At 46.6% G+C, this 25,419-nt stretch overlaps 1 protein-coding gene across 2 annotated transcripts in view; it reads left to right on the top strand.

Annotated features, from left to right (window-relative positions):
* The window catches only part of ccny (cyclin Y), a 122,347-nt gene that overhangs the window by 82,297 nt on the left and 14,631 nt on the right, over nt 1–25,419 (top strand). For both annotated transcript variants that reach the window (XM_038798304.1, XM_038798305.1), the window contains 4 exons: nt 4,215–4,250; nt 4,353–4,410; nt 5,659–5,778; nt 23,103–23,269. In XM_038798304.1, coding sequence (XP_038654232.1) covers nt 4,215–4,250; nt 4,353–4,410; nt 5,659–5,778; nt 23,103–23,269 — 381 coding nt within the window. The remainder of the gene's footprint in view (nt 1–4,214; nt 4,251–4,352; nt 4,411–5,658; nt 5,779–23,102; nt 23,270–25,419) is intronic.

The raw sequence follows: 25,419 nt of genomic DNA on the forward strand, positions 1-25,419 counted from the left end.
TGACCATTGGATAAACATATGGATGATAAGGGAATAGTGTAGATGGGCTTTAGATTGGTTTCACAGGTTGGCGCAACATCGAGGGCCGAAGGGCCTGTACTGCGCTGTAATGTTCTATGTTCTATCATGGTGAAAGGGTGGATAATCTTTAACCTTTAAATTGCCTTCACCCCATTTATCTAATGGAGGGCTGTTGATTCAATAAGTGTTAGATGCTTGCTACTGAGAGAAATTTGGCATGGCAGATTTGGCCTGTTTGCAGAGGTGCACTTTCTGTCTCAAATCGGTGAACTTCATGATGCTTGGTGCGAAGCAAGGACTGCTTTTTGGAAGGTCTCACACCTCATTCTTTTAATCCCTGCGATAATTCACACCCAGCAGTGAAAGCATTCAACGAGAAGCAGCAGCTACGTTATGTGTAGTCTACACAGAGTGCTTTTAAATAAAGAATGAAGTGCTTGTCTTACAAACAGGTACTTGTTTAATTTTGGGACACTCAAACGAGGGTATGCAGCCTGACACATTCACCTCCCAAGTCATTCTCCTGTTATTAGTTTCTAATGAGGGCCCCCAAGAGGGATGAGCTGTCTGCTCTTGGTCAATGGCTTGAAGGTAGGAATACAACTGGTGATTTGCGCTGCCTAACTGTTGCCACCCCCTCCACTACTGGTCCCAACATGCCTGAGACCTGAAGAAAAATAGTACTACTTCTAGAACGTTCTGCTCACCCATTCTGAGAGTTGGCAGCACTGTCTCTGATTTCCTAGCTTATGCTAAGAAAGACCAAATGAGGTTTATGGCGGAATATATACAGTGCACAAGCCTTGCTTTGCCATGCCATGCCATGCCATGAAAATGGAGATCTATTTTTGGATTGAAAGCTCCTACAGCTTAAACAAGGTGTCCAGTGGAGGTAGGAGTTTGAAACTGTCACCTGACACTCTGACACTGTGGGCAGCAGCTTTAGTTAGGTGCTAATATTCTTAGAACAGTACAGCACAGAACAGGCATTTCGGCCCTCGATGTTGTGCCGAGCAATGATCACCCTACTCAAGCCCACGTATCCACCCTATACCAGTAACCCAACAACCCCCCCTTAACCTTACTTTTTAGGACACTACGGGCAATTTAGCATGGCCAATCCACATAACCTGCACATCTTTAGACTGTGGGAGGAAACCGGAGCACCCGGAGGAAACCCACGCACACACGGGGAGGACGTGCAGACTCCACACAGACAGTGACCCAGCCGGGAATCGAACCTGGGACCCTGGAGCTGTGAAGCATTGATGCTAACCACCATGCTACCGTGCTATGAAAGTTTCTTTCTATGAAAGTTTATCCTTGAATTAACATTTCCAAGTTCAACAGGCTCAGTAAAACTTTGTGATTTAGTTGAAACCCTCTTACATTTGAACCTGCAGATCCCAGATTCATATATTTTCATCCCAAGGAGGAGGAAACATGCTCAAAGGAGGACGAGGCAACCATAGCTGACAAGGGAAGTCAAAGACAGCATAAAAGCCCAAAAAAGCATACAAGGTGGCAAGGATTAGTGGGAAGCCATAGGATTGGGAAACCTTTAATGGCAAGCAGAGGGCAACTAAAAGAGGGGGGGGGGGGGGGGGGGGGGGGGGGAAAGAGTGTAAGCTCATGAATATACAAGAAGATTGCAAGAGGTTTTTTTCAACATATAAAAGGTAAGAGAGAGGCAAGAATGGACAGTGGAAAATTAGGCTGGAGAAGTAGTAATGGGATACAAAGAAATGGCAGAGTACTAAACAGGTACTTTGCATCAGTGAAAGACACCTATGGATTGCTAGAACTTCAAGAGAGTCAATGGCACAGGTGAGTGTAGAGGCCATCACTGAGGAGAAGGTGCGGGGGAAGCTGAAAGGTCTGAAGGTGGTTAAATCACCCGGACTGGGTAGACAACACCCCAGGGTTCTGAAAGAAATAGCTGGGGAAATTGTGGAGGCATTGGTGATGATTTTTTAGGAATCAGGCAGGGAGGGTCCCAGAGGACTGGAAAATGGTTAATGTAACACCCCTGCTTAAGAAGGGAGAGAAGCAGAAGATGAGAAATTATAGGCCGGTTATCCTGACTTCGATCATTGGTAAGATTTTAGAGTCCGTTATTAAAGATGAGATCGCAGAGCACTTGGATGTGCATGGTAAAATAGGACTGAGTCAGCATGGCTTTGTCAAAGGGAGGTCCTGCCTGACAAATCTGTTAGAATTCTTTGAGGAGCTAATGAGGAGGTTAGACATAGGCGAGCCAGTGGATGTGATCTTATTTGGATTTACAGGCCTTTGACAAGGTGCTGTACAGGAGCACACTAAGTAAGAGAGCCCCTGGTGTTGGGGGCATGGATAGAGGATTGGCTGATTGGCAGAAGACAGATAGTTGCGATAATGGGGTCTTTTTCAGGATGGCAGCCATTGACAAGTGGTGTTCCGCAGGGGTCAGTGTTGGGACCTCAACTATTCACAATATATATTAGCGATCTCGAAGAAGATACCGAGGGCATTGTTGCTAAATTTGCAGATGATACAAAGATATGTAGAGAGACGGATAGTGTTTAGGAAGCAGGGTGGCTGCAGAAGGACTTGGATAGGCTAGGAGAGGACAAAGAAGTGGCAGATGGAATACAATGAGGAAAAGTGTGAGGTTATGCACTTTGGTAGGAAGGATAGAAGCATAGACTTTTTTCTAAATGGGAAAGGGCTTTGCGAATCAAGCACAAAAAGACATAGGAGTCCTCATCCAGGATTCTCTTAAGGTTAGTGTGCAGGTTCAGTCGGCAGTTAAGAAGGCAGATTCGATGTTAGCATTCATGTCGAGAGGGCTAGAATACAAGACCAGGGATGTACTTCTGAAGCTGTATAAGGCTCTGGTCAGACCCCATTTAGAATATTGTGAGCAGTATTGGGCCCTGTATCTAAGGAAGGATGTGCCGGCCTTGGAAAGGGCCCAGAGGACGATCACAAGAATAGTGGCTGGTTTAGCACACTGGGCTAAATCTCTGGCTTTTAAAGCAGACCAAGGCAGGCCAGCAGCACGGTTCAATTCCCGTACCAGCCTCCCCGAACAGGCGCCGGAATGTGGCGACTAGGGGCATTTCACAGTAATTTCATTGAAGCCTACTCGTGACAATAAGCGATTTTCATTTCATTTTTTCATTTCAAGAATGACCCCTGGAATGAAGGACTTGTTGTGAGGAGTGGTTGAGGACTCTGGATCTATAGTCGGAGTTTAGAAGGATGAGGGTGGATATTATTGAAACGTACAGGATACTGCTAGGCCTGGATAGAGTGGATGTGGAGAGGATGTTTCCACTATTAGGAGAAACTAGAACCAGAGGGCACAGCCTCAGACTGAAGGGACAATCCTTTAAAACAGAGATGAGGAGGAATTTCTTCAGCCAGAGGGTGGTGAATCTGGGGAACTATTTGCTGCAGAAGGCCGAGGAGGCCAAATCCCTGAGTGTGTTTAAGACCGAGATAGGTAGGTTCTTGATTAATAAGGGGGCTAGGGGTTATGGGGAGAAGACAGGAGAATTGGGATGAGAAACGTATAGAATGGAGCAGAGGCGATGGACCGAATGGCCTAATTCTGTTCCTGTATCATGGTCTTGTCACTTAATTTTGCTTTGTGCTATTCTGCTTGTGAAGGTGGCCTTGAAATAGTTGGGTTTCTCCTGGTTTCGCAGATGGCCTCCTGATGTGACATTGAACAACTGGTTGAGGCCAGGAGTGTGGCCTAAATTAGGGGCTTGATGAGTTACTTGCCACATTCAAGCTGGTAGTACACAGGACCCGCCCGCCTCCTCATCCGAAATCACAGGGAGCAAGACCCTTGTCTGAAAGTCAGCACACTGCTTGGGAAGACGAAATTGTGGCTTTGCCCACCTCCTCAGCCAAACAAAAACTTGATCCAATGACCCACTAATTCACTGGAGTGGATTTTGATCAAATTGGAACTCTGGACGTTCACTACAATTTACAACTGAACCTCACATTCAGACTTGTACCTCACATTCATTACCTCGGTAATATTTTTAATGCTAAATGATTTTGTTTAGTGTCTTTCCTTGGGCAAGCATTGACTGAAAGATTTGCAATTAATAAGTAGGAAATGTTAACAATGTTACCCACCGTTGAAACTACTGACATTTTCTAAGACTGATGCTAATGCTCACTTTTCTTTACAGTGTAGCACTTGCAGTATATTACCACATCAGAAACAGGTACGTCGGAATTCTAAAGTTATTCATTTGAACTATTAATCTTCTTTTATCAGCTGTCTGTTCCAAACGCATTGTAACCATCAAGGATTTACTTTTTTCTAGAGATTCAGATGGGCGAATGTTGTTAGATATATTTGACGAGAAGCTCCACCCGTTGACGGTAAGTATCTTTTGGTCTGTTTTTGTTGTGTTGTGCAAGGACAAATGTGGGGGTCATAAGATAAAAGGCCAAAACCGCAACTCCCCAAGGTGGTGAATTTCAGATGAAGAGGGTAGCAGAGGAACAGAATAAATTGGCAAATCTCTCTTGCATGGAGTCCTGTTTTTGGCATTCATCAAACTAGGAAGCTGTTTCTCTGCTGTTTCAGTCCCTTCACCATCTCCTGGTGCCAAACACTTGAGACCATGCTTGAGTAATACAGGTGCCCAATCTGCACTGTCTCAACTAATGCTTCTGAGGCGTTAGACAAGAATCTGCAGAGTGTCATGCACCAACTCGCTTGAAACCTACCCTCAATGGAAAGGAACTCGCTCATTATCTGTGAAAAACATGAATCCTACAACACTGTAAGTACACGATTTCATGAATTGTGTCATCAGTAAATTATTTAATTGAATTTTGGAGCTGTTCAAATGCCTCAGTTGCATTTGTTAAGTATGGAACAGTCATGCAACACTGATTGAATGAGTCCTGTGTTATGGACTTACTTTCCAGTGGATGTTGAGTGAGGGCAGCTTTGGACATCATCTACTGTACCTCTCGAATGTCGGAATAGTGTCCCAACACTTTCCATCTAGTTTTTACCTCAGCAATGTTAGAGGCCTCCTGGTGGAGAGCCATAAATGCTTTTCTTTATTCTTTCATGGGCAGAGCTGGAAAGGCTGCGTTTGTTGCCCATCACTGATTGCCCTCGGGTTGAGGGGCAGTTTAGAGTCAACCACATTGTTGTGTATCTGGAGTCACGTGTAGGCCAGACCAGGTAAGGACAGCAAATTTCCTCCCCAAAGGGCATTCTGGATCCAGATGGGTAATTACGGCAATCGACGGTGGAGCTCTAATTCCAGATTATTGAATTCAGATTTTTCTTGAATTCAGATTTCACCATCTGCCATAGCGAGATTTGAACCCAGGTCCCCAGAGCATTGCCCTGGGTGTCTGGATTACTGGTCCAGTGACAACACCACTAACATGCCACCTCCCCTTCATGAATCAACAACATCAGGAGAAGTGAAAACTATTCGGGTATAAAGTGAACCTGTTGGGGATCATCGTATCTCTTTGGAACATATTTGTATTGTACAAGTAGCCGCAAAATACAGTCTAGTGCAATTTATATGATATTTATGATTAAAATTAGCACGGCAATAAAACTTGTATCAATATTAAAATTCCTTTTACTTTGCAAAGAAAACAGAAATGCCGGCAGATTACGATCGACATGATCCGGAACAGAAACAGATTTACCGTTTTGTTCGAACGTTATTCAGTGCAGCACAGCTCACTGCAGAATGCGCTATTGTCACATTGGTAAGTAGGCACTGAACACTATTCAGTTTCCTAAATTAATTTCCTATTTAGTCTTGTTGTTGACCACCTTATTTACTGAAATACTTTGGAACCCAATGCCATGGGTGTGTAATCTCGCTACACCTCCATCCCACACCAGGATGGTCTGAGAGCTCTTCGCTTTTTTCTTGAAAAGAGGCTTGAACAATTCCGGTCCACCACCACTCTCCTCCGCCTGGCTGGAATCGTTCTATCTCTCAACACCTTCTCTTTTAACTTATCCCACTTTCTCCAAATCAAAGGTATAGCAAGCTACACTTGCCTTTTTATGGAGTATGTGGAACATTCCTTGTTCCAGGCAAACCCAGGTCCCCTCCTACAACTCCTTTACCGGTACATCAATTACTATTTTGGTGCCGCTTCATGCTCTCCTCCAGATCTGGAAAAATTCAGCAACTTCATGTCCAGTTTCCACCCCTCCATCACTTTCACCTGGTCCATCTCAGACACTTCCCTTTCCTTCCTTGACCTTTCTGTCTCTATTTCCGGCAATAGACTATCTACTAATGTCCATTACAAGCCTGTGTCCCACAGTTATCTGGACGACAGCTCTTCGCACCCTACACCCTGTAAGGACTCCATCCCTTTCTCTCAGCTCCTTCGCCTCCGTCGCATTTGTTCCGATGATGCCACTTTCCAAAGCGGTGCTTCGAAAATGTGTTCCTTCTTCCCACCTACAACTGTTGACATGGCCCTCAATGACATGCGGTCCATCTCCCGCGCCACAACCCTTGCCTCCCCTCCCTCCCAGAACAAGGATAGAGTCCCCCTCATTCTCACATTTTATCCCACCAGCCTCCTTATGCAAAGCATAATCCTCCGCCATTTTTGCCAACTCTTGCGTGATGCCACCACCAAACACATCTTCCCTTCACTCCATCTGTCAGTCGTCCGCAGCGACCGTTCCCTCCTGGATAATCAGGTCCAGTGAAGCTCAATGCAAACTGGAGGAAGCTCAATGCAAACTGGAAGAACAGCATCTCATCGGTTAGGCACATTACAGCCTTCCGGTCTCAACATCGAATTCAACAACTTCCGATGATTAGCTCTACCCAATCTCGACCCCTTTGTTTTCATTCCATTTCACTTTACTTTTTATTTATTTCTTGTCTTTCTATATATTGTTTCCCCGCGCTCTTATCTCCCTTTTCCTCACCTTTTTGCTTCACCTTCCCCCCCCCCCCCCCCCTTTGTCAGTTTACCTCTCACCAAACCATGTTCCCCCTCCCCCTACATCTACATCTGTCACAGTTTACCCTCTGATTTAAGTGTCTCTGCTGTTTGTTTGGCCTTTCACACCTTTTATTCTCTCTGGGGACTGCCCCTTAGCACTCTTTCCCCATGGTTTCTGTGGCTATGACTCATCTTTCATTCCCTCACCCTCCAGTATAAATATCTCCCACTTTCTATGCCTTTTAGCTTTGACAAAGGGTCACCTGGACTCGAAACGTTAGCTCTTTTCTCTCCTTACAAATGCTGCCAGACCTGCTTGAGAGCATTTTCTCTTTTGGTTTCAGATTCCAGCATCCGCAGTAATTTGCTTCTAACCTTTTATTTTTTTTTTAATAAACATTTTATTGAGGTATTTTTGGTTTTACAACAATGACAAAATAAACAATGTACATGAGTCTATAATCATAGTGCAAAAAGCCTGCTTCCTCGCTTAAAGGTCCCAACTTTATTAACCCCCTACTTTAAGCTAAACCCCCCGCCACCTCCGGGCGAACCCTAACGGCGACCCTCTCAAGGCGAACTTGATTTTCTCCAAACAGAGAAAGCTCGCCATGTCCGATAGCCAGGTCTCTGACTTCTGGGGCTTTGAGTTCCTCCAAGCTAATAGTATCCGTCTCCGGGCTGCCAGGGAAGCAAAGGCCAGAACGTCTGACTCTGTCTCCTCCTGGATTCCCGGATCTTCCGACACCCCGAACATCGCCACCTCCGGACTGGGTGACACCCTTGTTTTTAACACCGTGGACATGACATCTGCAAACCCCTGTCAGAATCTCCTGAGCTTTGGGCATGTCCAAAACATGTGGACTTGGTTCACTGCCCCCCCCCCCCGGCGCACCTATCTTCTACCCCACAGAACCTGCTCATCCGGGCCACTGTCATGTGAGCCCGGTGAACGACCTGAAACTGTATCAAGCTGAGCCTGGTGCATGTTGTGGACGTGTTAACTCTACTCAAAGCATCCGCCCAGAGACCATCCTCTATCTGTCCTCCTAACTCCTCTTCCCACTTGCGCTTCAGCTCCTAAGTCTGTGTGTCCTCTGACCCCGTGAGTTCCTTATAGATGTCAGAGACCTTCCCTTCTCCCACCCACACTACCCTATCCTGTTTTCCCCATGATGGTAGGAGTGGGAAGGTTGAGACCTGCCACGTAGGAAGTCCCGCACCTGCAGGTACCTGAATTAGTTTCCTCTCGCCAATCCAAATTTCTCCTCCAACGCCCTCAAGCTATGAATGCTCCCCTCTATAAACATATCCCCCATCCTTACAATTCCAGCCCTCTGCCATCTCCGAAACCTCCCGTCCATCCTTCCCGGGGAAAACCGGTGATTATTACAAATTGGAGACCAGACTGATGCTCCCTCCGGTCCCACATGCCTCCTCCATTGCCCCCAGACTCTCAGGGCCGCCACCACCATGGGGCTGGTGGAGTACCAGGCTGGTGGGAATGGCAGAGGCGCCGTTATCAACGCCCCCAAGCTGGTGCCCTTGAGTGAGGCCACCTCCATACGCTCCCATGACATCTCTCCCCCACCACCCACTTCCTGATCACCCACTTCCTGATCATGGCTATATCCGTCATCCAGTAGTAGTTATTGAAGTTTGGCAGTGCCAGCTAATGAGAACGGGAGCGCATCCCACCTTCGGAAATCGTCCTTCATTTGGTCTGCTAGTCGGGCCAGATTAAGTTTGTGTAACCGTTCCCATTCCCGCGCCACTTGGATGCCTAGATACCTAAAGCACACCCCTACCACTTGAAACAGCAGTTACCCCAGTCGCCTCTCCTGTCCCCTTGCCTAGATCGCAAACATCTTGCTTTTCCCCATATTTTGTTTGTACCCAGAAAACTGGCCAAATTTCCCCAGAATCCATCCCCTCTACTGGGTCCGATACATACAGGTGCAGGTCGCCAATGGCTCTATAGCTAACGCGAACAACAGTGGGGAGAGGGGGCATCCCTGTCTCGTTCCCCGATGTAGCCTTAAATAGTCCGATGTTGTCCTATTCATCCGTACGCTCCCCACAGGAGCCTGATTCAGCAACCTGACCCAGTCAATAAAGCGCAGCCGAAATCCGAACCTCCCCGTACCTCCCACAGATATTCCCAATCTACTCGATCAAAAGCCTTCTCTGCGTCCATTGCGACCACTACCACTACCTCCCTACCTTCTGGGGGCATTTAGCAACCTTCTTACATTGGTCACCAACAGCCTTTCCTTAACGAACCCCGTCTGTTCCTCCCCAATCACGTCCGGAACACAGTCTTCAATCCTAGAGGACAAAATGTTGGCCAGCAGTTTGGCATCCACATTCAAAAGGGATATCGGCCTGTAAGACCCATACAGCTCCGGATCCTTGTTCCGCTTCAGGATCAGCGAGATCGTGGCCTGTGACATCGTCAGGGGAAGCACCCCTCTCCCCTTTGCCTCATTGAATGCCCTCATCAACAGCGGCCCCAATATCCCAGAGAACTTTTATAGAACTCCGCAGGGTACCCATCCGGCCCTGGGGCTTTACCCGACCACATGACCTTCAGCCCCTTCGCTATCTCTTCGATCAAGATTGGGGCCCCCAGCCCTTCTACCAACTCCCCGTCCACCTTCGGGAAATTCAGCCCCCCTAGGAAGATCTTCATACCCTCCGGCCCAGATGGGAGTTCCGACCCATACAGCCTACTGTAAAACTCCTTAAACGCCTTATTCACCCCTGCTGAGTCTCCCACCAGGTTCCATCTCCCTCCTTTACTTTTCCTATCTCCCTGGCTGCCCCACTCTCTGTGCAAGCATTCTGCTGGCCTACTCTCCATGCTCATAAATCGCCCCCTCGCCTTTCTCAGCTGCTCCACCGCCCTCCCTGTGGTTAACAAGCCGAACTCCGCCTGTAGCCTCCGCCGTTCCCTTGAAAGCCCTGCCTCTGAGGTCTCCGCATACCTGTTGACCTGTAGTATCTCCTTTATCAGTCGGTCCGTCTCTGCCCTGTCCACCTTCTCCCTATGGGCCTGTAACCTCTAACCATCGCCTTCAGTGCCTCCCAGACCACCGCTGCTGAAATTTCCTCCCGTGTCATTGACCTCCAGGTAGTTCTGAATACATTTCCTCAACTGCCCGCACACCACCTTGTCCGCTAAAAGTCCCACGTCTAACCTCCAGTGTGTGATGTGGAGATGCCGGAGTTGGACTGGCCTGGACTTGCAAAATCCTACCAACTGTCCTGGCTTGAGACAATTCACACCTCTTTAACCTGGGATTACCCCCATCTCTGGATCTGTAATGATTTGATTACCCGCAAATGCTCGCATTCCAAGCATTGTCTGGCATCTCTGATTTTGTCTATATAAATGTTTCTGGAACATACCTCTCCATTCACCTGAGGAAGGAGCAGTGCTCCAAAAGCTCGTGTTTGAAACAAACCTGTTGGACTTTAACCTGGTGTTGTAAGACTTCTTACTGTGCTAACCTCCAGTGCGGGTGTTGGTTACTGTCTTTACTAAGCTGCAGGTCAACCCAGTGCGGGGCATGGTCTGAGATTGAGATCGCTGAGTACCCTATGTCCACCACCCCTGTCAGTAGAGCCCTGCTCAAAAGAAATAAATCCGGGAGTACACTTTATGCACGTGTGAGTAGAAGGAGAACTCCTTCACTCTTGGCTGCCCAAATCTCCATGGGTCCACCCCCAATCTGCTCCATGAACCCTTTTCACTCCTTCACCATTGCTGGCACCTTGCCCGTTTTTGATCTTGACCAGTCTAAACCAGGGTCAATAACTGTGTTGAAGTCCCCTCCCATGACCAGCTTGTGCGAATCCAGGTCTGGTATCTTCCCCAGCATCCTCTTTATAAACTTCACATCGTCCCAATTTGGAGCATACACATTTACTAGTACCACCTGCACCCCCTCCAATTTCCCACTGACCATAATGTCGCGGCCTCCCACATCCAAAACTATTCTTCTTGCCTCAAACACGACTCGCTTGTTGATCAGGATCGCGACCCCGCTAGTAGTCTTCGAGTCCAGTCCCGAGTGGAAAAACCTTTCCGACCCGACCTTTCCTCAATCTAATCTGGTCAGCTACTGTAAGGTGCGTTTCCTGCAGCATTACCACGTCCGCCTTCAGTCCTCTCAAATGCACAATCGCACGTGCCTTCTTGACCGCCCTCTCGCATTCCAGGTGATCAGTCTAGTTTGGGGGGCTCATCTCTCCCCCCCCCCCCCCCGCCGGATCAGCCATTCCTCTCTTGGGCCAGTTGCCTGCCTGTGCCCCACGCCTCCACCGGCCTGCCCCCAGGCAGCCTCTGCCTTGACCTCTTCTCCCTACCTCACCAAAAGTTAATCCCTCGTTAGCAGAACATTTACCCCCCGCCCCAGTAACAGCACAAAATAAATCACCCCCTTTGATAAGCCTAATATCTACTCACCTCTCATTACGCTTCCGTGAGCTTGCCCGCCCAGCTAGCTTGGTGGCCCTGGCGCCAGACATTCTCCCACCTATTGTTCCCTCTCCACCCCCGCTCATACATACATATTCAAATGAAAAACAATCCCAACTTAATTGCCCGACAGAGAACAGAAAAACCCTAGTTGAACAAAGGCGGGGGGGAGGGGGGGAGAGAGAGAGAGAAGAGGGGGGAGAGGTTTACCATTCAAGGCTTCCTCGCGAGCGCTCTGTGAGCCCTGTCCACCTCCAAGGGTCGGGGGAATGCCCCATCCCCCAGCAGCCTCTCAAACATGCCTGCGATGTATGCCCCAGTGTCCGCTCGTTCGGACTCCTCTGGGAACCCAACGATTCTCAAGTTCTGCCGGTGGGACATGTTCTCTCGGTCCTTCACCTTCTCCAGGAGCCTTTTCTGTTGGTCTCTCAGCAACCCCACCTCCAACTCAGCCGCAGTTTGATGTTCCTCCTGCTCAGCCAGCGCCTTCTCTACCTTCTGGATCGCCCGATCTTGCGTATCCGATCTAAGCTCCAGCCACACCATTGCCCCTTTAATCAGGTCCAAGCTGTTCTGCTTCTGCTTGGCGAAGCCCTCCTGCATCAGCTGCTCCGTTGACCGCTGGGTCGACAAGCCAGAGGTCCGGTCCTCCGCCATGCTTACTCCCGGTGCAGCTTCAGCCCAAGCCTCTCTGTCCGTCTGTTTCTACCGTTGCAAGCACTTCTAGTCCTCCTCTCCATGCACCGATGTGGGAATCCAGTACACAATTGCCTGTCATCGACTTTTCAAATCCAGTCCGGTAAAAAATCGGGGGGAAAGGTCAAAAAGTCCGACCCAAGGGAGAGCCACCAAATGTGCGACTTACTCCTTCATAGCCGCCACCGGAAGTCCTTTTAACATTTTATAACATGTTGGTTGTGCCTCAACTGGAGTATTATGCCTAATTAATTTTAGAGAGGATGTGAAGGCTATAGAGTACATTCGGAAAAGATTCACAAGAATAAATCCAGAGATGACAGACTTCAACATCGTGGGCCGAAGGGCCTGTTCTGTGCTGTATTTTTCTATGTTCTATGTTTAATTTCATGGAGAGATTGGAGAAACTGGGGTTCTGTTTATCGAAGAGACGGCTGATAAGAGATTTGTTGGAGATATTAAAAATCATGATGGACTTACAGGGAAGTGGATCTAGCTGAGTTGCTCTTGCAGAGAGCTGCCATGGTTTTGATGGGTTGAATGGCCTCCCTGTGTTACAACTTTTATATGATTGTATAGATTAGAATAAACCCCCCCCTCCCCACCCATGAGCATTAATTTAGCTCCCCACTAGGACATTGGTTCGAGCCCTGTTGAGTTGCTACAACTTGTCCAGAGGTCTCTCCTGCCCGAGACCTGGTTCCCCATGCATTGATGTGGCATTGCGAGTAATTCAGAGACTGCTACCCTTTGAGTTCCTGCTCTTTAACTTGTCCCCTAACTCTTCAAACATTATTTGTTGGGCCTTTTTCCTGCCTAAGTCACTGGTTCCAATATGAATTGTGACTTTTGGCTGTTTCTATTTCCCGTGAGAAACATTCTACACGGGTCAGTGATATCCTTTACCCTAACACCAGGGAAGCAACACATCAAGTGAAACACATGTCGGTAGTTGTAGAACTAGCTGTCAACCCTGCTTACTACTAAATTCCCTGCGGCAACTACACTTGCACACTTTTTTGTCTTTCTCTGTGCAGTTTATCTCCTGATTTGGATATGCTTCAAACTTCTCTTGTTTTCTCTCTCTCTTTATCTCTCGTTTTCTCTCTCTCTTTCTCTCTCGTTTTTTCGCTCTCTCTCGTTTTTTCTCTCTCTCTCGTTTTCTCTCTTTCTCTCTCTCTCTCTCGTTTTCCCTCTTTCTCTCTCTCTCTCTCTCGTTTTCTCTCTTTCTCTCTCTCTCTCGTTTTCTCTCTTTCTCTCTCTCTCTCGTTTTCTCTCTCTCTCGTTTTCTCTCTCTCTCGTTTTCTTTCTCTCGTTTTCTCTCTCTCGTTTTCTCTCTCTCGTTTTCTCTCTCTCTCTCTCTCTCTCTCATTTTCTCTCTCTCTCGTGTGCCACAACACTAGAAGAGTCCCATACTGCCTGCGTCCTCCTACCTTTCCAAATGGCCATCCACTTAATATCCTCCTGAACTCTCCGTAGTTGCAGTGGACCAAGATCTTCTCAGCCTTTGATATGTCAACAGTGACTCCTGCTGCTCTTCAAGCTCAGAAACCCTGAGCTTGGGTTTGGACAACTCGAGGCACTTCTTGTGCATATGGTTATCCAGGACAGATAGTGTTTTGGACTTCCCACATGTTACCGAAGTTGCAGGCAACAGGTCTCGGCTATCCCATAATTTTGCTTAAATATCCATATATGTGTTATATTTTTATATGTTTTTACAATATATAAATGTATTTAATATCCCCATATTCCTATTTATTATTAATCTATCTCAGATGTTTCTTCAGTGCAATTGAGTTCAGTTTAATGTTGATGCTTTCCACTTGGTTCATTTTTGTTTGGTCCTCTTAGACCTAATTAATTACTCTGATTGTTCATATGCTTGTACTGTTTACTTTTACAATTTATTGTTGGCCCTTGGTTTAAATGATTCGGCACATCCTTCCTCCCTCTGCAACAAACTTTCACTCTTAACAAATTCTCATTGTCACCCTGTTCCGCAAGCAACTCTGTTCAGCAGATTCTGTCCAGCTCTCGCCGAGCTCTGTGCTGGAAACCCCTTGGAAGGGGCAGACTGTTTGAAATCTTCATCGGCCAGAATTGGGCCAAGTTTTGACATTCCAATTATCTATTTGGAGCATATTTTCTTCAGTGTCTGAAAAACAGGCATACCTCACAAATCTTTGCTCGTTGTTTGCTGCCCAGAAAACAATTAAGAGCTTTATAAACTGCATTCAATTACTTTGAGGGATATTTTTCCATCAGGCAGCCAGTTCTATTTTTAGAACAAGTTGCCAGATATCGAGATGAATTGAGAGTTGTGTCTTTTAACACACTCAGTTAAAATAGGGCATATGTCTGTGGATGCTGCATGTGATAGAGTTACTGAGTAAACTGCAGGAACTATCTGGGGAATGTGACAGATGTCACTGGGCAAAAGAATGCAGGTGCTGAATGATTTTTGGAATCCATTTTATCAGCATTTTCTCATAAAAGATGGAAAACAGGGCAGCACGGTGGCCTAGTGGTTAGCACAACCGCCTCACGGCGCTGAGGTCCCAGGTTCGATCCCGGCTCTGGGTCACTGTCCGTGTGGAGTTTGCACATTCTCCCCGTGTCTGCGTGGGTTTCGCCCCCACAACCCAAAAATGTGCAGAGTAGGTGGATTGGCCCCGCTAAATTGCCCCTTAATTGGAAAAAATAATTGGGTAATCTAAATTTATAAAAAAAAAAGATGGAAAACGGCTGGCGTGTCTTTGAGTGGAGAATTGCCTTCGCCACCCTAAAGGATGTGCTCTACATATTCTCTAAGAAAAATGTCCCCTTTCAATACTTTTAAAGTAGAATTAATCAAATATGTGCAGCCAAAACATAGTTTTCTTTATTTTGTAACCCAAGCATTATCTCTCAATTTTTCAGGCCTTGTTAGATAGCATTTTTGAGGATGGGGCAAAAATCTAACCAGCTATTCAGGCCTCTCCACCCCTCATTTGATTATCTTGTTAAAACCAAATTAATATGCATCGTTGTCCATCCAGCCAATTTCAATGCCTATGAAATGTTAATGTCCTCTCGTACAACTCTTGTTAGATATTTCACTGTGCACTCTTGACGACCCATCCAATTTGTTGATGCAATGACCCCCAACCCCTTTTTGGCTGTCCATTCTACACACACAGCATCTTCTGTGCAAAGCAGTTCAGTCTAAGCTGTCTTTTCACTCTCTGATAATTTGAGGTTTTTCCTGTTGTGGATTTTATGACTGCTACTAAATATATTGACCCAGAATTTGCAGTAGAAAAGGATGGTGGGGGTATCTTTGATTAACCTTATTATGCAGTAAGTTGGACAGCAAATTCTATTGTCTGCGCATGCATAGTTAGTGGAAATCGTAGCGTATAAGTTGAATTGAAGCCTCCAAAAATCCTTTTAAAATGGTGCCCTTGTGAAAATGGGGCCAGACTGATGGTGAGTGGGTCAGGCAGGAACCATCTGCTGAGGTACTAGTGTTTGAAGTTTGTAGGATTGCCCAAGATTCTTTGAGACATTCTCCATTATTATAAAATATATATATTTCTTCTTATGTTTGGATTGCTATCTCATACATTAGATTTGCAATGTTCATGATTCCATAACCAACATGCAAAATGAAATCAAACTGCTGTTAATTACGATATGAGAGTAGAACTAGCTAACAGCTTAATAAGAATCTTTATAATCAGTGAATCAGTATGACGGAATTCTCCCAAAAAATTACTCATTTTGGGTTGGAAAACTGCTGAGAATCCCGCTGGCTGTTCTGGTGCAATTAAATTGCAATCTACCCAGTCAGTGGTTTTGGAGCTGGGGAGATTCCAGTCGGTAAAGAAAAGGACCTAAAGACCCCACCCCCACCCACAACCCCCATTGCGAGGCCCCATTCAGGCACCATCCCTCGAAGCGACCCATGTCACCCTGGCACTGCTCATTCCAGCTGGACCCTTGGCTTTGCCATGGAGTAAAGCCTACTGCCCTGTACCTGACCACCCAATGGCCTCAGGGCCCCCAGAGTCGTCATCCCGCCTGGCCGTCATTCTTGGGAACCAGTAGTGATTCCCAACAGCCTCCCACTGCACCAGTGGGTTGGAGAATCCCGAGAGCTGCAGGATTCCAGCTTGGAATAGGATAAGCACATTTAAATGCTCATTTAAATCAGCTCAGCTTGTTTACGCCCAGCGAGGCCATCAACCAGATAACGCCGGGTGCTGCGGAATGAGACCATTATTCTCTGTTTGGCGCCAGGCACGAACCCGTTTAGGAGCTTTCCCGTTATTCTCTGGGAATATCGGGTGATGCGCCGGGTGTAATGCAGGAGGAGAATTGTGCACGTTGTGTTGGTCAGCATTTGCCTCTCAGCCAGGACCTAGATACTGGGCTGGATCTTGCGTTCCCCCACTGGCGGGTTTGAAGGAGGGAGGGGGGGTGGGTGTCTTTATAAAATACAGCATGTGGCCTTTCTGCCCATCCTGACCTGTCTGTTCCATTTTATAAGTGGTGGTGGCAGCATTGGGCATCGTGTCTGCCCCGTAGGCATGTTGAGGTCCTAACCCCGACCACAGCTCACTCCCTTCCAGTAGCCTGGACCTCACTGATACTGCGGGAGTCTGGAAATTGTGGCCTGAACCAAGTAACGCCCCGTCGAGAATAAAATGACAACAGTCAGCTGGCCTTTTGATGACTCCTGACTGACTTTTAATTGGGCGAGTGGGAAACAAGGCGCCCTGTAAAATTCAGTCCATCGTGTTTATTTATTTATTTGTTTTGTACGAATATTACATGACTCCTCAACTTGTCTCAGTTTGCCTTGGTTTCTGTCATACTTGCCTCTGACTGAGAAGATTGTGGGTTCAAGCCTTACTTTTGATTTGAGCTCATAATCTAAAGTGGCACTTTAACAACAACTTGCATCTGATTCAATGAAACTTCACAGGAGCGTAATCATATATAATTTGACACCAAACCATGTAAAAAAAGTATTAGTAAAGATAAAGGTCAAAGTACATATGAAAAATGAAAATGAAAATCGCTTCAATGAAGTTACTGTGAAAAGCCACTGGTCGCCACATTCCGGCGCCTGTCCGGGGAGGCTGGTACGGGAATCGAACCGTGCTGCTGGCCTGCTTGGTCTGCTTTAAACGCCAGCGATTTAGCCTTGTGAGCTAAACCAGCCCCTATAGGGCAACACAAGATATAAAATATAACTACATAAGCACTGGCATCGGATGAAGCATACAGGGTGTAGTGTTAATGAGGTCAGTCCATAAGAGGGTCATTTAGGAGTCTGGTGACAGTGGGGAAGAAGCTGTTTTTGAGTCTGTTCGTGCGTGTTCTCAGACTTCTGAATCTCCTGATCGATGGAAGAAGTTGGAAGAGTGAGTAAGCCAGGTGGGAGGGATCTTTGATTATGCTGCCCGCTTTCCTCAGGCAGCAGGAGGTGTAGATGGAGTCGATGGATGGGAGGCAGATTCGTGTGATGGACTGGGTGGTGTTCACGACTCTCTGAAGTTTCTTGCGGTCCTGGGCCGAGCAGTTGCCATACCAGGCTGTGATGCAGCCCGATAGGATGCTTTCTAGGGTGCATCTGTAAAAGTTGGTACGGGTGAATGTGGACATGCCAAATTTCCTAGTTTCCTGAGGAAGTATAGGCGCTGTTGTGCTTTCTTGGTGGTAGCATCGACGTGGGTGGACCAGGACAGATTTTTGGAGATGTGCACCCCTAGGAATTTGAAAATGCTAACCATCTCCACCTCGGTCCCGTTGATGCTGACAGGGGTGTGTACAGTACTTTGCTTCCTGAAGTCAATGACCAGCTCTTTAGTTTTGCTGGCATTGAGGGAGAGATTGTTGTCTCTACACCATTCCACTAGGTTCTCTATCTCCCTCCTGTATTCTGACTTGTTGTTATTTGATATCCGGCCCACTATGGTCGTATAGTCAGCAAACCTGTTTATTGTTGGTGCAGGCTTGATGGGCCTAAGAGCCTCTTTGGTACTGTATGACTCTGAGCACATCAGTTGTTCATCTGTTTTCTGTCTCTGGGATCTCACTGTATGCAATTTGGCTGCCAAAGTTTCTTACCTAAGAATAATGACTGGACTTCCAAAAATAAAAAAGGTAATCCATTGAATGTGAAGTGCTTCAGAGCACCCCAATATGTAATTCAAAGTACCAATTAAATGCATTGTTTCCCTCTATTTCTGTTCTCTTTTTTTAGCATTCTCTTTTTTAGCAGCTAAATAAGGGGCCGGTTTAGCTTAGTTGGCTGGACAGCTGGTTCCTGATGGAGAACAAGGCCAGCAGAGCAGGTTCAATTCTTGTATCGGCTGAGGTTATTCATGAAGGCTCTGCCTTCTCAACCTTGCCCCTCGCCTGAGGTGTGGTGATCCTCGGGTTAAATCGCCATCAGTCAGCTCTCCCCCTCAAAGGGAAAGCAGTCTATGGTCATTTGGGAGTATGGCACTTTTACTTTAGTTGAATGGATGTACTGGGTTGTGGTGAGTCCCCATTTACTCCTGTGACTCCATTGTGCTTTCCCTGGAGTATTTCTGGAGTTTCAGTACTCCCCCTGCAGAAAACATGATGGCCTGCGGCTGAAATTCAGTTTCACAGGACACTGTGGAATAAAATGGACGCTCGTCAGACAAATTGTTTACTATTTTTTATTAAGTACCTGGGACTTAACTAAAGAGAAGTATTTGCCATTCCTAATGGTGAGTAAACTCGACATTCCCTCTTCATTAATTATTTTTTACTCCTTATATGCAATCTAGTTAAGTGGTCTTTTAGCCAGTACACAGAAAGAGATTGCAGAATGTCTGTCTCTCTAATTTCAAGGTCCAGTCTAATTGCTCATAACTTCCATTTGCATTCTCCAGGGGGAAGCAAATCTTTTTGTCTCCGTTCACTTGTAATTTTTAATATTTTATTCATGAGGCAGTTGACCTTTCGAAAACTAAGCCTGTGACAGGGATATTTCAAAAATCAACTAAGTGCAACAGGTTGCTGCACACAAAATGCAGTTGCCAATTAGTTACAGGTACCGTTTGATTTACTTGGGGAATGACCAACATTTTAGCAAGCTGCAGCAAGGGGTAGGTGGTACCATTAACCATAATAACCATGATTTATGCAGCAGTAAAACTCTGAGTACATAACACCTTCAGCAATGCAGCAGTCTCTCATTATTGGACTGAAGTGCCACTTTAAGCAGCTGAGCCCAAGAGATTTTTATGGTCCTAATCTGACAGAATTGCTTCACTTGTATAGTGAACTCTTATTTATTCTTGTTCCAGTACCAGTTCCTCACAGCAGCAATTACATGGCTAACGCTGCATGCTATCTTTTTTTTAATATTCATTCATGGGATGTGGGCGTCGCTGGCTGGGGCCAGCATTTATTGCCCATCCCTAATTGCCCTTGAACTGAGTGGCTTGCTGGGCCATTTCAGAGGGCATTGAGAGTCAACCACACATTGCTGTAGGTCTGGAGTCATGTGTAGGCCAGACCAGGCAACGATGGCAGATTTTCTTCCCAAAAGGACATTAGTGAACCTGATGGGTTTCTGCAACAATCACCAATGATTTCACAGTTGTCACTAGGCTTTTAATTCGACATTTTGTTGCATTGTAATTGTCTGAAATCTTTGATTTGTATATTAAGCAACAGTTCTTCACAGTTGCAATGCATTTTCTATTTTATTCTAAGATATAGTTCAGAACTGATCTGTTCAATAGCTGACATGGACTGAACAAGCTGTGAATCTTTACTGTAGGAGACTGTGGCGATACATATCTAACAGAGGCTTTTAAGATTATGAAATGGTTCTATAGAATAGATATAGACATATCTATAGAATAGTTATAGAGATATCTATAAGATAGATATAGGGGGTCAGGCTTTAGCTGTGGTATAAAAGAAACAAAGTGCAGGGGTGCTCTGCTTTTAATAGAGGCTGTGTTGTTAAATAAGGTGCTGACTATTTCCTATATAGGGGTACTTGCGTAACCATATCAAGGAAATTGTATTTTAATGGAAGTTGCAAAAATAGGCGGTACAAATTATCTTTGATGTGATTTCTTTGGAAAGCAGCAGGTAAGCGAGTTATTTAATGGAACTTTTCATGAGTGCTAATTGCTTGTCACATTGAAAAGTTCAAACCAAGCAAATTTCCCTCATTACACCATGGGACTTTTCAATAGAACATGTGGTGCACATAAGAAACCACATGTAGTTATATTTCACTTTTAGAATGTCCAAAAGCGATTTACAGCCAATGAAGTACTTTTGAAGTATTGTCACTGTTATAAAGGAAGAATTGCAGCAGGAAAATTGTGCACAGCAACTCCCAAAAATTCCAATGTTGGCTGGTGCGCTAGTTCTCCAACCCCGTTATCAGTGCAGGCTAGGGCAGCACGGTGGCCTAGTGGTTAGCACAACCGCCTCACGGCGCTGAGGTCCCAGGTTCGATCCCGGCTCTGGGTCACTGTCCGTGTGGAGTTTGCACATTCTCCCCGTGTCTGCGTGGGTTTCGCCCCCACAACCCAAAAATGTGCAGAGTAGGTGGATTGGCCACGCTAAATTGCCCCTTAATTGGAAAATCTAATTGGCTAATCTAAATTTAAAAAAAAAAAATCAGTGCAGGCTGTTTTGGAGGAGGCAGTGTTCTAATAATCCCTTTTTGTCGATGCTGGTGCAGAGATGAATATTGGCCAGTACACTGCGGAGAACTCTTCTCCAAAGTAATGCCATGGGATTTTAGAGTAGTTTCAGGGGTGGACAAGGTGGCACAGTGGTTAGCACTGCAACCTCAGTGCCAGAGACCCGGGTTCGATTCGGACCTCGGGTCACTGTCTGTGTGGAGTTTGCACTTTCTGCTCGTGTCTGCTTGGGTTTCCTCCGGGTGCTCCGGTTTCCTCCCACAGCCCAAAGATGTGCAGGTTAAGTGGATTGGCCATGATAAATTGCTCCTCTGTGGGGATATGGTGTGGGGATTAGGCCTAGGTGGGATGCTCTTTCAAAGGGCCGGGGCAGACTCAATGGGCCGAATGGTCTTCTGCACTGTAGGGTACAGAATCTGTACAATACTGTTGAGGGGCAGCAAGGTAGCACAGCATTTAGCACAGTTGCTTCACAGCTCCACGGTCCCAGGTTCGATTCCCGGCTTGGGTTACTGTCGGTGCGGAGTCGGCACGTTCTCCCTAAGTCTACGAGAGCCCCTCAACAAGATGCCTTGTGGCCATTCCTGACCCCAGGCAGGGAGGGCCTAGAGAATGCCTGGACGATTGGGCCAACTGTCCTGCCATCGGATGCCTACGTTCAGGCACTTAAACTGGCCCTCTTGCTGTTGGGGAAACTTAATTTCACTCAGTTTGAATTGAATTTAATGAGGTTTTGGGCTTGCCCAGGCTTGCTGGGTTCTGGACAGCCTTCTCCGAGGCAATGTCCAAGGTTGTGGGGGTGAGGGTGAAGCCATACCCAATAGTGGCAATCTTCGGGGTATCGGAGCAGCCAGAGTTACACATGGGGAAGGGGGGCAATGCCCTTGCTTTCGCTTCCCTAATCGCACCCTGGAGAATCCTGCTCGGCTGGCGATCGGCAGCACCATCCAAAGCTGCAGACTGGCTCGCTGACCTCTCGGAATTTCTCCACCTGGAGAAGATTAAGTACGCCATCCGAGGCTCAGTGGATGGCTTCCTGACCACTTGGGGGCAGTTGGTTGGCCTGTTCCAAAACGTGTTTGCCAGCAACGAGGAGTAAGCTTGGAAAGAAAGAGATGGATGAGGAACCAAAGGACTGCACGGGGGGGGGGGGGGGGGGGGGGGGGGGGGGGGGGGGGGGGGCTGCGGAAGGAAGGTGGAGAAACCACAAGAGACAAGGAAGGGTGCTGAAGACAATGGGGGGGGGGGAATCATAGACTGATCCAGAGGGCAAAGAAATGTACATAGTTAAATGAAGGACAAAATAAACCTCTCTGTAAAATAAAGTAAATTAGCGCGAGCAAGAAAAATTTAATCTATTTATGCAACAACTGTTTATAAATATGAGAAAAGCCAGTAAAAAGATTTTCAAAAAAAAAAGTCCAACCAGCAGCAATACCAGGCCCGAGGGCAGCACGGTGGCACAGTTGTTAGCATTGCCGCCTCACGGTCCCAGGTGCGATCACTGTCCGTGTGGAGTTTGTACATTCTCCCCGTGTTTGCGTGGGTTTCGACCTCACAACCCAAAAAAGATGTGCAGGGTAGGTGGATTGGCCACGCTAAATTGCCCCTTAATTGAACAATTGAATTGGGTACTCTAAATTTATAAATAAAACAATACCAGGTCTGTTGGTGTGAAACATCATTGCTGGATGTTAAAGGACAACTATGAGGCGATCTTGAAATTTAAACCTCATTACTGAATTAAGTAACAATGCAGATGGATTTCTGGATAACTGGTCTATTGCCATTTCCAATAAATAACCTGAGATATGAATTAAAAAATAGATAAATCATAGAATTTACAGTGCAGAATGAGGCCATGAGGCCCATCGAGTCTACACGGCCCTTGAAAGAGCACCCTACCTGAGACCACACCTCCACCCTATCCCAGTAGCCAATCTAACCTTTTTTTTGGACACTAAGAGACAATTTAGCCTGGACAATCCACCTAACCTGCACATCTTTGGGCTGTGGGAGGAAACTGGAGCACCTGGAGAAATCTACCCAGTCATGGGGAGAAAATGCAAACATCACACACAGTCACCCGAGGCCGGAATTGAACCCGGGTCCCTGGAGCTGTGAGGCAGCAATGCTAACCATGGCACCACCAAATTAGAAAAGGACGAAAGAAGCAATTGATAAACTCTCGGTAAAATTTTGCAGTATTTACCTTTTTAATGAACTGCTTTCAGGTGTACCTTGAGAGATTGTTAACCTACGCAGAGATTGACATCTGCCCTAGCAACTGGAAACGGATTGTGTTGGGGGCTATCCTGCTGGCATCGAAGGTATGGGACGATCAAGCTGTTTGGAATGTGGACTACTGCCAGATCCTTAAAGATATCACAGTGGAAGACATGTGAGTGCCTCGTTCAAATCCATTCAATGGTGATTGTGAAGCACTGTAATGCTGCTCTTAATTTTTCAGTCTCAAGCTTTCCCATCACTGTACCTCAGAATGTAACTTTTGGACTGTCTCACCTTGCTTCCTTCCAGTCCTCCTGTTTATACCTAGTTTGTCCCGTACTACTTTCCTCCCTTCAATTGTTGTCTGTGTCACACCAGTAATGGTTGGCAAAGCCCTCCTCCTGCACTAAGATTGTACTGGTGGACTGGGCCATCGCCACTGAGCCTGATTCTGATAACACATTTAGGAGTTTCAGCAGGGATCCTGGATCATAACCAGAAACCCTTGCCAACTTTTTCCATTTTTCCCTTCCCTGACCTTGCCTCCAGGTGCACTTGTGTTTGTACGCTCCGATCCTTCCAGTCAGACTGCTAATTATTACACTGCTCTGTTTTCTCTTCCTTTTGCTTTAGCTTCAATCTCTCCTCATGTGAGCACTCCTCTCTATTTAGTTTAAAGCCCTCTCTACAGCCCTAGGCACACGGTTTGTCAGTACACTGGTTCCAGGGGGGTTCAGGTGAAGACCGTCCAAACAGTACAGCAGTCTCTGCCCTGGTGCCAGTACCCCATGAATCGAAGCTCATTTCTCCCACAGCAATCTTTAGCCATGCATTTAACACTCTTATTTACCCCATGGCATTTTGCTCATGGCGCAGGCAATAATCCAGGATGAAATGAAAATCGCTTATTGTCACAAGTAGGCTTATAGAACATAGAACAGTACAGCACAGAACAGGCCCTTCGGCCCTCGATGTTGTGCTTCAAATGAAGTTACTGTGAAAAGCCCCTAGTCGCCACATTCCGGCGCCTGTTCGGGGAGGCTGGTACAGGAAGTGAACCGTGCTGCTGGCCTGCCTTGGTCTGCTTTCAAAGCCAGCGATTTAGCCCTGTGCTAAACCAGCCCCATCTTTCTGAGTTTTTTAAAGTTTAGTCTCTAGCTGCTCATACTCCCTATGCAGAACCTCTTTCCTAGCCCGATATCTGTCGTTGGTTTCCACACGCAGCAGGGCAACTGAATCCTTCCCCTCACACCTCACACCCAAGGTTCCTCTCCAGTCCTGAGTCAATGTCCTTAATGTTAGCACCAGGCAAGCAACACAGCCGTTAGACCTTGTGCACTCGGCTGCAGTGAATGAACGTAACTAACCACACAATATTCTCTACTTCAGTAACACCTAAAATAGGAACCGGAATAGGTTATTCAGTTCCTTGAGCCTGCTACATCCTAGATCATGTCTGACCTACCTTGATGTCTTTTTCCTGCATTGTTCCCTATCTAGAAATCTATCGTTCTATATCGCACTTGAACATATTCAGTGGGTAGCTCTCCAACCCTCTGGAGTGGAGAATGCCAAAGATTCTCCACACCCTTGAGTGAAGCAATCTCTCCTCATCTCGGTCTTAAATGACCTATCTCTTATTCTGATACTGTCCTCTGGTTCTAGTCAACTCCAACCAGGGGAAGCATCCTTCCTGCATTTCCCTTTTCAAGCCTTGGATATCACCTCTCATTTTTCTAAACTCGAGAGATTAATTTCCCAAACCCTTCAATTTCTCCTCATAGCACAATTGTGCCATTCCAAGAATCAGTCTGGTAAACCTTTTTGCATTCCCTCAATGACAAGTATATCCGTTCTTGGATAGAGGCAGTGAAAAATTTTACGGTTGTAACACTCACCTGGGCAATGCACCTGCTGGCTCAGACACGGGAAGCACCACGTGGCAATTCCTGGAAAGAAATTCCCAGACAGCTGTGTTTTAAACCCCCATCAGATACTTGAGCTGCAAACTATTCATTTATTTCCCTCACTAGGCTGTGATTGATTACACGCACCCACCCACGCACAGACAGACATGCATACACACAGCTATCATCTCTGCTCCGTTCAACTTCCTTCACGCTTCAGTAACTCTGAAGTGCTCTAACTGCAATGCTTATCCTCCGGATCTTCTATATTTCAATAAACTCTCCCAACCTGCTAAACCTTTCTTCGTAACTTTCATTCCCAGGAATGGGTTGTGTGAAGCTTGTCAGGAACTCACCGAGGTTGCTGAGACAGTGGGGGTGATTCTCCGCGCCACGACGCCCCAACGCCGGCGAG

The sequence above is a fragment of the Scyliorhinus canicula genome, chromosome 5 (assembly GCF_902713615.1).
Source record: "Scyliorhinus canicula chromosome 5, sScyCan1.1, whole genome shotgun sequence".
Lineage (NCBI taxonomy): Eukaryota > Metazoa > Chordata > Chondrichthyes > Carcharhiniformes > Scyliorhinidae > Scyliorhinus > Scyliorhinus canicula.